At 41.6% G+C, this 14,877-nt stretch overlaps 1 protein-coding gene across 4 annotated transcripts; it reads left to right on the forward strand.

The window, feature by feature from the left end:
* The first annotated feature begins 1,309 nt into the window (after nt 1-1,309).
* fbxo11b (F-box protein 11b) lies at nt 1,310-14,293 on the forward strand. Of its 4 annotated transcripts, none has more exons than XM_046376447.1 (22): nt 1,310-1,638; nt 2,829-2,992; nt 3,211-3,292; nt 3,483-3,627; nt 3,729-3,858; nt 5,011-5,094; nt 5,270-5,402; nt 5,531-5,637; nt 8,177-8,288; nt 9,321-9,427; nt 9,521-9,658; nt 9,749-9,966; nt 10,161-10,341; nt 10,432-10,554; nt 10,843-10,928; nt 11,078-11,154; nt 11,246-11,389; nt 11,584-11,694; nt 11,781-11,888; nt 11,999-12,107; nt 12,559-12,657; nt 12,795-14,293. In XM_046376447.1, exons 1-22 carry the CDS (start codon nt 1,551-1,553, stop codon nt 12,922-12,924), a joined length of 2,676 nt encoding a protein of 891 aa, XP_046232403.1. In that variant the 5' UTR covers nt 1,310-1,550; the 3' UTR covers nt 12,925-14,293. The 4 variants fall into 4 exon arrangements, with proteins under 4 accessions (XP_046232403.1, XP_046232404.1, XP_046232405.1 ...); XM_046376448.1 differs by having other exon boundaries at nt 3,486-3,627; XM_046376449.1 differs by having other exon boundaries at nt 3,211-3,271.
* Nucleotides 14,294-14,877: the final 584 nt, after the last annotated feature.

A 14,877-nucleotide genomic window follows, 5' to 3' on the forward strand; every position in this document is an offset into this window, starting at 1 on the left:
AAAAAGTTTTGAAGAAACAACAACAATTATTTATTTGTGGGACTAATAAAGGATTATCTTTAAAAAGTGATAACATCCCCAAACACAATGTTAAAAATGACAGAATTTAATCTATTTGAGAACAACCCAGTATAGGAACTGTTGTGTTAAAATGAGTTTAACTTTATTTTTTTTTCCTCCAAGGCACTAAAAATATGATCACCCTCAAACTAATAACCACTGATTACTAAAAACGCTTATTCTTTTATATGCTTTTGTTGTTTGTTGAGCTCTTATATGCAGAATACAGAAGAAGAACACAATTGAAGTCCAAATAAAACCTTGGAACAATGTGACAAAACAGTCTCAGTGTAATGTTGTGCCTTTCAATACTTTGAGATCATAACCTAATCGTTTGCAGCCAAACAATGCCCTCTGGTGGTCCAATTACATAAAATATTACTCATTGACCAAACATGATTATTAAAGTGATACTAAACACAAAATTTATCATTTAAGACTCAAAATTTACCTCCCACAAATTTTTTGTGGGATTGTGGGCCAGTTTGAGTTTAATCTTGTCATGTGATTTAAAATGGATACAAATAACAGTGCAACTAAAATAGCTATAGACTGCATCAATGTTTAATTAAAATTAATTAATACCTTGATACATTTTGCATTTAATCAGAAATTATTTCAGTTTGTATTTAAATTGTGGATTTAAAAACTAAAAGTGACAAGAGGATAATTACATTTCAGATGTTTTCTAATTATTCTGTATTTAAATAATCAAATAAATTATCAAAATGAATCCAACTAAAGAGGAATTTTACATTTTATACATATATACATATATATAGGGCGATAGATAGATATGTGTGTGTGTGTGCGTGTGTGTGTGTATAAGAAATGTCAATTCAGAATTAAATAGAAGGGCAAATAGATAAATCCAAAATCCGAGGTTATGCTCTTTGTTCACTATTAAGTGGCCGTGCTTCTTGACCCATGTGCGACATTAAAGCCTATTCCCAGTTAATAAGCCACACTGTTGCAAAATACTCTAACATGAAACACAGTCTTTATGTAACTGTGACAATGGGGGGTAGGGGTGTAAAATGTACATTATTTTGGTGACTGTAGAGTCCATTGGTGTGCGGGTGCATTGATCAAATCGCCGCTTGACCGATCCCGAACCCCAACAGAGAGGTTTGTCGAGTCGTCTGATACGTAGCTCCTGGTTGGTCGCTGCAGGGGAAGCTTATGAAACGCAAGATATGATTGGTCGAAAGGAGACTCTGCTCTTTTTTTCTCGCGATTGTTTCCCGTGTGGGTTAATGGCTCCTCCTGCTACAGATTGAGACGGAGCTGGCACCGAGCAGCGATACGGGGGGAGCTGTAACACCACGGAGAAAAAAGCGATTACACCCCAAATACCAGCGGGTTTTTGATCGCAATTGTTTGGGTGTAGCTGGGAAAAAGACTGTCCGGGTGGTAGTTTGGGTTGAGGGCTAAATTTAGACGCAGCCGGTCGAGGATAGCTGTCTATTTTTCAACAATCAACTCCGCAGATGAACTCCGTCAGAGCCACCAACAGGAGACCCAGGCGAGTGTCGAGGCCGCGCCCGGTGCAGCCCGAACGGAACAACGGGGATAGAGGTAAGCTAGGCCGCGGTCAGCTAATGATTTGGGAAGAAACCGTGTCAGGCGGTAACAGCCTTCACTTAACCCTCGTTATTTGCCACTGGCCAGTTCTCCACTCCCAGAGACGGTGGCTTCAGCAGGAAAATACGAGGCTTCTTGCTCTCTGGTTTAGGCCAGGCCGCGCTTTGTTTGGCTTGAGTGATTGGGGCTAGCTAACACCGCTAGCTAGCTTAACAGGTTATGTGGATGTTGGGGGTTGTCTTCGCCTAACGTAATGCGTATGTAGCTATACGGCCAACATTAATGGCTCTTATTCAGGTAACATCAGCTGGAAGCAAAGGGATCGACTTCACACGCTCTAACCACAGTCTGCGTGTGTGCTCGGGCGTTGCATTCCCAGCTGTCACTACCGATTCTGAGGGTGTAAATCTGCGGTGTCTTTGGACTGCCATTTTTGGGGTGTAACGTTAACAAAAACATTAGCAGCGAACGGGGGCAATGCTAGCTAGCTGCCCCAGCTTCAAGGGGCCACATAGATCAGCTGTGATAGATGATACGGCGTGATTTGGATGAATTCACTGTGTCCATTTTCTCCGCATTTTCAAACTGTCGCAATGAGCAGATTGTGCCCATATCCCGTTCCTTGTTCGTAGCACTTGCTAGCCGTAGCTCGATTTGTTTACACCGCGGATTTGCCAGCTACGCAGTTCAGTTTTTAGCCATTAGCCGCACGTCTGATCGACTTCATCGGCGGCCCTTTATTTGACAGCAGCATAAAAGATGGGTCTGATTCTTCCCATATAGGACCCAGACACAAACACACACCGTCCGATATAAGTAGGCACTGAATAGTCGTGTAAGACTGGAAGTGTGACTGCAGGGGGTGCATCTGCCATTATCAATCACTAACCTTTGTCTGCCTTACCAACTATTACCCTGTCTGTTAGCCTGCGCAGTGGGAATACTGCATGTTAGCGGAATGCACACCATTGTGTCATTAATGCCAAAGATTGGCAGTGGTTTATGTGTTTGCTGCAATTACCGGCCAAATTTTAATTGTGTAATTGAGCTAAAGCGAAAAAAGGTTGTTTTTTAAAAAAATATGTGTATATTGCATGGCCTTGCTTTATGCTGTCACTTTGTGCATTGAAGTGCCTGTTAGAAAAATGGTGTCTGTTTTTCAAGAAATCTATTTGTCTGTCCAGATGAGGAGGCTCCTGCAGCAGCTGCAGCAGAAATGGCTATTGAGGAGTCCGGTCCAGGAGCTCAGAACAGTCCCTATCAGCTTCGTCGCAAGACCCTGCTTCCCAAGAGAACCGCTGCTGCCTCTGCCACCGCCTCTGCCTGCCCCAGCAAGGGTCCAATGGAGGTTAGACTAAAACGTTTTGTGCATTTTTTTTTTACACTTACTGCTGTGTGCATGTCTACAGACTTGAGTGCGTGCAAGTGAGAGAACATTGCTGACTGATTGTGTCCTCATCAGAAGGAACAATGGTTTTTTGTGACAGAGCAGTACATTTTCCTTTTGATTACTTAGTGCTTGAATCTTGGCCTGAACTTGCTGTCCTGTTTCCCTGCTTTTTACAGGGAGCTTCCACTTCATCAACAGAGGCCTTTGGCCATCGAGCCAAGCGGGCACGCGTGTCCGGTAAGAGCCACGACCTGCCAGGTGTGTGTTAAATCGCCACAACTAGGGCAAAGAGAGTTTCACCTCTCTAGATTATTCTGTGTTATTCTGCAATCCACAAAATATCATGACCTTAATTTAATGTACTTGGTGTAAAATAAATAAATAAATAAATAAATAAAATCTTCCTAAAACTTACTTTGTAAATGTGTGTGTATATGTGTGTTTTTAGCAGCCCCAGCAGAGCAATATCTGCAGCAAAAGCTTCCAGATGAGGTTGTTTTGAAGATCTTCTCCTACTTACTGGAACAGGACCTCTGTCAGGCAGCTTGTGTCTGCAAGAGATTCAGCCAGCTAGCCAACGACCCCATCCTATGGTCAGTGCCACTGAAGCGATGGAAACTGGTCTCTTCCTGTTTTGAATGGCATTAAAGGGCAGACAACTGAAACTAGTTTTGTGTGGTACTTAATGTTCTAGGAAGCGTTTATACATGGAGGTGTTCGAGTACACACGTCCTATGATGCACCCTGAGCCAGGCAGGTTCTACCAGGTCAGTCCTGAGGAGCATGAACACCCAAACCCATGGAAAGAGAGCTTCCAACAGCTGGTAAGTCTACACTCTTTGTTTTCTGTGTTGTTTTATCATGAAGAAGGAACTGCTTTCAGAAGTGCTAAAAGGTTCATATTATTGTCTCTGTACTTTTTCTGTCCATATATATTCAAAACAAACAGTGTGCAGTTCTGCAAAGTTAAATAGCTTTGCAGTAAATTCTGTGCCACTCACTGGGGTAATAATATTTCAACCTGGGAAAAGAGTGGCTATAAAGTTAAAACACTGTTCTCTCTGTATATTTATTGTTGCAATGTCACACTATTTGCTGTGAGGGAGGGATGCTTAGTTATGAGTTAAGTATATAACGGTCAGGCACTAGGGGAGTTACTTAGAAGTTAAATGAAAAAGAATGACAAATACTGGAAACATGCAGTTCTTGTTTAATCTTGTGTCTTTTATAATCAAGTCATAATCCAGTCCAAATTATTCTTTTTTTCTCCCCTTTTTTTTAACTACATGTAGACCATTTTACCAAAGTTCAGTCTCGCTAATGAGAGACAAACTTGTTTAATAATAATTTAATTCTTTATTAATTATAACACAGGAGAATTCAAAGCAATAAAAACATTGATTGTTTGTTTGTTTCTTTCTTTCTTTCTTTTTTTGTATGATCACTTGTATCTTCAGTTTTTGGTGGAGTCTAACTCACTGTTAGTGGCTTGACATTGTTGTTGGTGTTGTGGTTGGTGGGTTGCATGTAGTCATGGACGCCAGTGGTTCCTAAGTTGCATGTCGTTGCTCACGAGATGGTTAACAGGACAGGAACTAGAATAAGCATATTTTTGCTATACAAAATTGGATTTTCAGACTTTTGCCTCTTTTTCCCCAGCAAGTTGTTGGATAATTTTACCTCCCCAATAAGAGTTGACAAAAAGTAGACTAATGCAACAGACAACATGACATCACAATATTGCTTTCTTTCAGAGGGTCACAAGAGCCTCTGATGTGTGCTGGCTGTGTCACATTTTATGGAGCTTTCTCTTTGCTCATTTTTTTTGTTCACAAACCTTACTTTTCCACTTGTAGAAACAGGCTATGTCAAACCTTTTTTTGGTGTACTGATGGAAAAGACTTGTGTGATACCCATATAAACATCTGATGCGATCGCAGCAACATATTTTGATCCTGCTGTTTTCTGTGTTGCAGTACAAAGGAGCCCATGTAAAACCAGGCTTTGCTGAGCATTTTTACAGTAACCCCGGCAGATACAAAGGCAGAGAGAATATGCTGGTGAGTCAAAACCTCATACGTAAGGAGAAGCTCTTAAGGATTTATTTCACTTGGAACGTTACTGACATTTATACAAAGTGCAGTTAATGCTAAACACTTTCTTTTCCGAGCTGCCTTCTAATGAATTGTAGGGTTTTATATTCTGCCTCAAAGTGTTTCTGTCTTTCATCTGCAGTATTATGACACCATTGAGGATGCCCTGGGTGGAGTACAAGAGGCCCACTTTGACGGACTTATCTTCGTCCACTCTGGCATCTATACAGACGAGTGGATTTATATAGAGTCGCCCATCACCATGATTGGTGCAGGTAAGCATGTTGCCTTCACTGCATGCTTGTGCAATCAGTGTCTCTCTTAAGATGTGATGCGCCCTCTGCAGTGTTTCATGTCCATATACATGAGGCCGTTAATGAGTTTTCACTGCTTTCTCCCTCAGCGCCCGGTAAAGTAGCAGACAAGGTGGTGATAGAGAATACCAGAGACTCGACGTTTGTCTTCATGGAGGGCTCAGAGGATGCCTATGTGGGATATATGACCATCAAGGTAAAGACACATTGCACCTTTCTGTTCCTTTACTTCTTTCAAAACTAACTTGATTCATGGGTGTATGTTAAGACTTTGTCTTATAGTCCTCTCGTAGGTGATCCAAAGTTAAACGTATAGGGCTCGAAAGTGTGACGTAGCGGAGTGGGAAAACCACAATGCATTGTGGGCTTTTTGGGCAACCGAAAGTGTGTATACACCGACTGCATGCGTGACGCCGCTCTTCTGTTCTGTTTTGTTTTCACAAGTTAAAACATGATGCAAAAGTGCTGTGTCGTTAGCTGCCACAATAGTTCACATGATCGCTTCATTTAAGAAAAAAAAAATGATGGGGTGAGATTTTTCTCATTTCCAACATGGAAGCAAAGCCAAGGACCTCAGATCTGTGAGCTAACAAAGAGACGCCGAATGGCCTGGATAGCAGCCGTGAGACAACCAAACATCACTTTCAACACAATCGCCCCGACACATGTTGGTGTGTTTACGGCATTTTCAGACTGGTGTTGGTGGTGTTTTTTTGTTTTTTGTTTTTTTTTCTGAAAATAAAATGAATGGCTGTTAATCTTCCCTCTGCTCATTTCTATTTACCCTTAACATGTCAATGATATGTCGGGCACAGGAAAATTTCCTCACCTGTTACTTGCTCACAAACACCAGGCCTACACTTTACAAAGAACGTTAATAAAACTATGCCTGATGGTGATGATAAATATTGTAGTTCAGTAGCAATATATGAAACTATATTCCAACTACTTTAAATGAGCCATAAGAAGTCCTCTGTGAAACCATGTGCCATTTACTCAAGTAATAATGTCTGAACACTTCTTGTTTTAAAGTCTTTTTAGTTTATTACAAACATTCTTGTGCAGTGCATCGATATGTTCCAAGTTCCAGTAACAGTGCAAATAAGGTGCCAACAGCAAAAGACTGTGCAAACAGATAAATAACACTGCAAATGAGGCAACAAATGAAAATACAATGTGCAAACCCAGATAAATATCACTGCACCTGCTCAGATGGATCGATTCCACCAGTTTTACTAATTTTTTTCGATCCATTGCCTTTCTCTTTTTTTACGGTCCATTTTTTCATGGTGTGTCTCTCTCTCTCTCTCTCTCTCTCTCACAGCACCGTATTTAATGTGAAGTGATGTAAACAAAAAACTTTTGCCTGCGAAAAAGGCAGCCACGGCACACAATGCATTGCGAGATCACGTGCCCTTTCGAGCCCTACACTATGCAGGTTTTCAAAATGTACATACCTCCCTCAGTCATCACTTATGACCCAGTAGAAGTGTGTGGCTGTGTCTCTGCCTATGTATGCAGAGACCATGCTTCCTGCCTGTATTTTATTTTCTTAGTGTTTTGCTGTATTCATTTCTGGCTATCAGCAATCCTGGAGAAAGGTAGTTAGATGTTGAGCCTCATGTTTTTGTATGGTGGTATTTGATGACCTGGGAATGAGACTCAAGGTTCACCTATCTTTCACAGAATTGCTTACTTGTCTGTTTACAAGCAGCAACGGACAAATCCTGCATAGTATGCCTTTTAAGCTATAGTCTCTGTAGGAAAGTCCAGTTTAGTCTCTAATTTATTATTTATTCAGAGTTGACGACAAAATTATTATTATTCTCCAAACGGAGATTCCGGGGTTTCTGTGTGGTTGGAGGAGGACATGCTGTATGTAAGCATGAATCACAAATGAGTCAAACAACAAATATTTGGGCTTTGTAATGATGCTTGTGGGTCCCCGATAATAAAAAAAAAAAAAAAAAGTCTGCGGTTTTGGAAATTGAAAAATGACACTGTGACCAACCAAGAAATAATCAGTACAGCTCATAGCTTCTTCACACTTGATGGCTAAGAGTTTTTCATTTCTCAGATCTGTTTGCTGGTCAGTAGTTAATCAACTGATATTTTTAAAATGCAAGCTAAAACTGTGCTATGTTAAGGAGTGAAGGAAGGAAGGGTTGGGTACCGATCACTTCTAAACCGATATCAGGGTACTGGAATTCTGAACTGCAGACATGCAAACATTGTATTCAGCTATTTTTGATATATTTTGTTGTTTGTGTTTATTCTGTTTATACTCTATTTTACTCTTTCCCACCCAGATGTGCTCTCAGGTACCAGAATTTGACACAGATAGATTTCTGTCAGAGCCCTTAAGAGTTTGGTACCCAGTCCTAACTGACTGGTTGATGTAATCAGACTATTTTAGCCAACTGTCATACAGTGCCAAATACATGGTCCACACCACAAGATTGGGTTTAAATTTGACTGAATAAAATGATCTACAAGTGTAGATCACTGTGCCTTATTGGACATCTTACTGATTAATTTGTTTCCTGCTTCTCAAAATATCACTGTTTTCCTGATTATTATTATTTTTTTTTAATCCGGTTTTTGGCTACAAGTATGAGTGGCTCTGATGCCTCCGGTAGGGAGAGACAGATGTGGATGTGGTGGGCGGAAAGAAGCTCAATGTGTTGTCAGTAAGCGCAGCCACTGTCTGACCTCTGCTGCTCCTCTCTTCTCAGTTTAATCCTGATGATAAGTCAGCGCAGCACCATAACGCCCACCACTGTCTGGAGATCACCGTCAACTGCAGCCCCAACATCGACCACTGCATCATCCGCTCCACATGCACAGGTACCACACACACACTGACCACTTCTTACCTGGGGAGGCCACAGCATGCATGTAACATGCATTTTGTCGACAGATGTGAAATTAGGGTCACAAAACTGCCATTTGCTCCAATAATATTTTACATATTATTGCACAGATGTATGTGGTTGTGTGCGCACTCCTGCGTAACAGTTTACCACCACAGTTGAAAAGCAAACAGTGCATCTAATGTTGGTTTATTACTTAATGATCAGTTATTACTATTCTTATAACAGTTTGGTCTCTCTGATTCTGAAAACTGAAAAATTGAGAAGTCAGACCCAGTATTGCGTGGTCTAACACTGCCTCTTGCGTATCAGTAGCTCCTTAATGTTATTTGGGGTCATGTGTCATGAAATAACACGTATTACGCATGTGCTATGTACCCTCTACCTAGAAAATATCATAACCTTTTCATATTTTGTTTTAACGAGTACAGTGTCGTCAATACTGAGATTCCAGCTTTACATTCAATGTATGTGTTGTATAGAAATGCTGGTTTTCTAGCTACGAAATGCATCTTATTTGGTTATGTGAGTGATATGCTTTTAGGTTAACAGTAATTTAGTCCTGTCCTGTACATGCCGAGCTGTTGATCCTCTTGTCTGATATACACTATGAACGTAAGTGTACACGCATCAGTTTTTTGACTGCAGACTTGAATATTGTCTGTCAGCAGAAATTTAGCCAATGATATTATTACTATATATACATATTATATGCACTATATGGACAAAGGTATTGGGACACCTGACCATAACACCAACAGGGACTTTAATTACCTCACATTCTAAATACACAGACAGCTTTGCAGCTATAACAGCTTCCACTATTCTTCACTATTCCACAAGATTTTGGAGCATTTGTGCGGTCAGGAACTGATGTTTGACCAAAAGGTCAGGCTCTATTTTGTGTCTTTTGGGGGCTTTTTTTTGACTGTTGGTCATTTGACAAAGGAGGTGATCATTTCGATCCATTTCTTCTTGTGACGATTCTGCTCCCTTCTGCGTTCAGTGGGTTCGGCTGTGTGCGTGAGTGGCCAGGGAGCGTGTCCAACCATCAAACACTGCAACATCAGTGACTGTGAGAATGTTGGACTGTACATTACAGATCATGCACAGGTAAAAAACAAAAGAAAAGGATTTGCCATGAATGCCAAAAAGACACACATGCATGTTCAGATGATTCTGACTCAATGTCCTGTCTGTTTTTAGGGAATTTATGAAGACAATGAAATCAGCAACAATGCGCTAGCAGGAATTTGGGTGAAAAACCACGGCAATCCCATCATTAGACGTAACCACATCCACCACGGACGAGATGTTGGAGTTTTCACCTTCGATCACGGCATGGTAACTACGCTTCATCTATATCGTGTCACAGACTCTTTCGCTTGAAGGAACCTCACACTCGGCTAACATGTCCTGTTCTCTGCGATCCAGGGTTACTTTGAGAACTGTAACATCCATAGAAACCGTATCGCAGGCTTTGAGGTGAAGGCCTACGCCAACCCCACAGTGGTGCGCTGTGAGATCCATCACGGCCAAACAGGAGGCATCTACGTCCACGAGAAGGGACGGGGACAGTTTATAGAGAACAAAATCTATGCCAATAACTTCGCTGGTGTCTGGATCACGTCAAACAGTGACCCTACGATACGGTGAGGAGGCTTCACATGGGACACAGTAGTGGTAAACTTACAGATGGAGGGATTCAGGCCGTTTGGGTAGCTGTTTCGTGGAAAATTACATTTCGGTGGAGACAGCATACATGTAGGAAATTTTATTGTGCCATTGTTGGCACCTATTCCAAGACTGTGATTATTCATTTATTTATTTATTTTTTAATTTTCAGGGGAAATGCTATATTCAACGGTAACCAAGGAGGGGTGTACATATTTGGAGATGGACGGGGTTTGATAGAGAGTAATGATATCTATGGTAACGCCTTGGCGGGAATTCAGATCCGAACCAACAGCTGCCCCATTGTGCGTCACAACAAGATCCACGATGGGCAGCATGGGGGCATCTATGTGGTAAATACACTCTTGAATTTACCAGCACTAATAAAATATCTACATAGTAGTTGGCCAAAGGAGTGTTTGACATCCCACGTTGTGTTTCAGCATGAGAAAGGCCAGGGGGTGATCGAGGAGAACGAAGTTTACAGCAACACTCTGGCTGGAGTCTGGGTGACCACAGGCAGCACTCCTGTCCTCCGCAAGAACCGCATCCACAGTGGCAAACAGGTAAAATTAACATGATTAAACATTTCCAGTTTCAGTTCGAATTTCTTGTGCCACTGTGTCTGAAGCAGCTACAGTGAAGGGACAAACAATGTTTTATGAGCTGCTATAACCTAACATCTGTATTAGAGTCTCAACAAAGCTGCACTTGTCCATTTAAACCATTCACACTCTTAATGTCTAAATGGAGTTCTTGGTTTCTGTTCCCTGTTATGTTCTGGGAAAAAAGCTTGAATATTAAATTTTACATAATGTGTCATTTGTGTTTTTATTTTGTTTTTTTTATGCAAGGTTGGCGTGTATTTCTATGACAACGGCCATGGTGTGTTGGAAGACAATGACATCTACAATCACATGTACTCTGGTGTGCAAATAAGGTAACAACTGCCCCCTTCCAGCCATTTAATCACTAAACATATAAAATGTGAGACACCTTTTAAAACCAGATGAGTCTACATAAAAACTTCACCAAACCACCGATTTTTCTACTTTTCTTTTGACTGTGATAATTGCCAAATCTTGACAGGACGGGGAGCAACCCAAAGATCAGGCGCAACAAGATATGGGGAGGCCAGAATGGAGGGATTTTGGTCTACAATTCAGGTCTGTGTTTCTCCCACTGACATTCTGTTTGTCTGTATTTATGTATGTATGTGTACTTTTATGTCTAATCCTGCTGTTTGTAATGCAACAGGTCTGGGTTTCATCGAGGACAATGAGATCTTTGACAACGCCATGGCCGGGGTGTGGATCAAGACAGACAGCAACCCCACACTCAGGCGAAATAAGATTCATGACGGCAGAGACGGAGGCATCTGCATCTTCAATGGAGGCAGAGGTACTGTGACGGCTACGCAGCTCAGAGCACATCTCATTGAATCCCAAATTTTCTTCCATTTTGTTGGAGATCTGTCTGAATTTCAGTCAATCAGCCTGTTGAACTTCAGTGTTTAGACTCACATGCCAGATTTTGGGCATCTGTTTGCTGTCTGTACTTGTGTGGTTTGAACTATGAAATCTTTCTCTCTGCAGGTCTGCTGGAAGAGAACGACATCTTCAGGAACGCTCAGGCTGGTGTGCTGATCAGCACCAACAGCCATCCCATTCTCCGCAAGAACCGCATTTTTGATGGCTTTGCTGCAGGTTAGCCCCAACTCCGCCCCATATGTGCACACATGCCATCTCAGTTCATAACTCCTCATGATTCTGATTTTCTTTTCCATCTCCAGGTATTGAAATCACTAACCACGCCACAGCCACGCTGGAAGGCAACCAGATCTTCAACAATCGCTTTGGTGGCCTCTTTCTGGCCTCAGGAGTCAACGTCACCATGAAAGGTAACCAGCTGCTTTGTGGTCAGTAAAGCTTCGCCTGGTCCAGTTACAATCTGGTTGTATCTGCTTTTTAATTCCTCTCCCTTGTTTACTCTCTGTCCCTCCTCTGTCAGATAATAAGATTCTGAATAACCAGGATGCCATTGAGAAGGCAGTGAGCAGAGGACAGTGTCTCTACAAGATCTCCAGCTACACCAGTTACCCCATGCACGACTTCTACAGGTAAACTGCTTCAGATCAAAGGTTCAGAATATAATTGGTGCATTTAGGTAGAGCTAGAGCAACACCAGATTCACCTGTAGCTATTTTGATGGTCAACTAATACTCAAATGAAGTTATTTTTAAAGCAACGATGACACATTTTTCAGTTTCCATTTACAAGAATTGGTTTCTTTTCTGTCTTCTTTCACAGTTGATTAAATTTGTTTTATTTCTTTGTGTTTTGGGTTGTTGATGAGATAAAACAAGAACTGATAAATCAGGAAAATAACCTGCAGATCATCAGTCAGTCATGAAAATAGTTGTTGATTTCATCCCTACCTTTATGAAATAGTTAAATGTCTGTTGGATGACTAATAATCAAAATCCACCAGTGAGGAGTTTGTCTGCTCTCTGTTTTAAATTTTTTCTTATTGAGTTATGTAAATGAATCTGTTTTGTCTTGTTCCTCCAGATGTCACACCTGTAACACAACAGACAGGAACGCCATCTGTGTGAACTGCATCAAAAAATGCCACCAAGGGCACGATGTAGAGTTTATACGGCACGATCGGTGAGATTACTGATTATGTTTATTTATAATATAGGAAAACGTTACTGCATACTTTTTCAATCTGCTGCTCGTGTGGTTAAACTGTTAAACATTTTCTTTGATTTTGATCTCTAATTCCTCACATCTTTTCTCTCCAGGTTTTTCTGTGACTGCGGAGCGGGAACGTTGTCCAATCCGTGCACGCTGGCTGGAGAGCCCACACACGACACGGACACTCTGTATGACTCGGCGCCGCCCATCGAGTCCAACACGCTGCAACATAACTGAAGGCATCTGGTCTAGTTACACTCACATAAGCATACAAACACATTACATTGCACACAGACCTACACACGCACATATACACACACACACTCAGTTACATACACTCATCCACTTGCAGCCATAAGGACCCAGAGAGACTCTGCGATCGCGGCGCTCTCGGACGGGATCGAGGTGAAAGAGGCTGCAGAGGAAGCAGCTTCCTGACCGCTGCAGCGGAGGCAGACTCCACTAGAGAGCGCAGTGGAGCTGAGGATGGACTGAATGAATGGCCACAAGAGATTCCTCACTCAAGTATTTCTGACTGCAGTCTGTAGACAAGAGAGAAGATGGGAAGGGAAAGGTTCTGCAGAGGGGGCTGTCGATGGTGGCCTAGGCCCTGTTGGCAGCGAGTGAAGACCTCCACCCCAGCGTTAATCCTCGGCTTCGTGCCCTCTACTTCTTCTTCATCACAAGAACTGCTGTCAAAGAGACTTCCTGCTTCCTCGCAGCTGCCATCCCCATTGGCTGCTCAGGCAGTTGTAACTAGGCAACAGATGGGCAGATGTTGCTCTGTTGTGTGTGGATAAAAGAGCAAGATTGTGTGTGTGTGTGTGTGTGTGTGATGGAGCACTTGGGCTTTTTTTTTTAAGAATATGTTCCGATCAATGGATTTTATTTCAGTGCTTTCTCATGTAGTTTTGTATTTTCAAGCAAAAAGCTGACTGTATTTGAATGTCTTTTATTTTATTATATATTATTATAATTATTATTATTTTTTTCTTTGGTTAGCGCCCCTCCTCCCACCCCGACACAGGCAAACTGCAGAAACTCCAATGTTCCAGTGGTGAAGTTCTTTCTGTGAAAGAGAATCTCATTTAAACACTAAAAAAAAAAAAAAAACCCTTTCCAATATATTAGCTTAAAAGGCAGGTGGAGGGCATCCACAGCTGTATAAAGGTGTGTATGTGAGTGTGTAAATGTGTGTTGTGTACAGTGAAAGTCGTGTGTGTGTGTATGTATGTATGTATATGTTTATAAGTCAATGCAGTCAGTGTTTTGTGGAGAGGGTTTTGAATAGGAGGTGTCAGAGCTCCTTTGAACTGGAACTGAAGAGTTCATCTGCAGTCCCCACCCCACCCCACCCTGCCCAACCCCACCCACCCCTTTTCTCCCCCCCCTCCCCCCGTGTATCGTGGCGACTGTGGCTCCTCATGCAGCCTGAATCGTATGCATGTACCATAACATCTAGACTTAATATATTGTGAAGTATTCAATAACCATTATGTAGATGCTAGTTGGAATTCAAAAAGGGGTATACTTTCTTAGAAAGACAAAAAAAAAAGAAAACAGGAAACTGGCCATTTCTAAGAAAATAAAACTTTATTAGATCAGAGGTGTCTGTCTTTTAACTTCACTGGCTGTGGTGAAACTACATCCTGCAGAATTGCCAATAACTGGCTGGTTTTATAAAACAAAATGCTGCTGAGGAACCCCGGGAGATGTTTGGTAGGTAAATAACACCTGCCCCAGAAACATCTTTTTCACTTGCTCTGATCTTCTGTCAGATACTGCAGGTCCCACAAAGAAAATGGACACATGCAGTACCAACTTATTCCAGTGAGAAACAGTTACTCAAAGCAAACTTTCACCGGCTTCAGTTCTCAAACAGTCGATAAGCTTCTGGGGTGTGATGTTGCATCCGTGTTTGTGTACAAGTTGACCTTTTATCAAAGTGAGGAAATACTGAATTAATTTCAGCAGGTTTTTTTTTTATTTTTTTTTTTGGAGATGTGGTGAACCTTGTTGTGTATTATCGCTTGCTTATTACTTGCTTCTTCTGCTTAATTGTGTTGCCAAACGTAGAAGCTTTTCAGCCACAAAATACAGTAATGAACTTTTTGTGGACTTAACAGGATGACCGCATAACGTGAAACTGGTCCGCATTTTCAACAAATTTACGATAGCTTCTTACTAATC

This window comes from Scatophagus argus, chromosome 21 (genome assembly GCF_020382885.2).
Source record: "Scatophagus argus isolate fScaArg1 chromosome 21, fScaArg1.pri, whole genome shotgun sequence".
Classification (NCBI taxonomy): domain Eukaryota; kingdom Metazoa; phylum Chordata; class Actinopteri; family Scatophagidae; genus Scatophagus; species Scatophagus argus.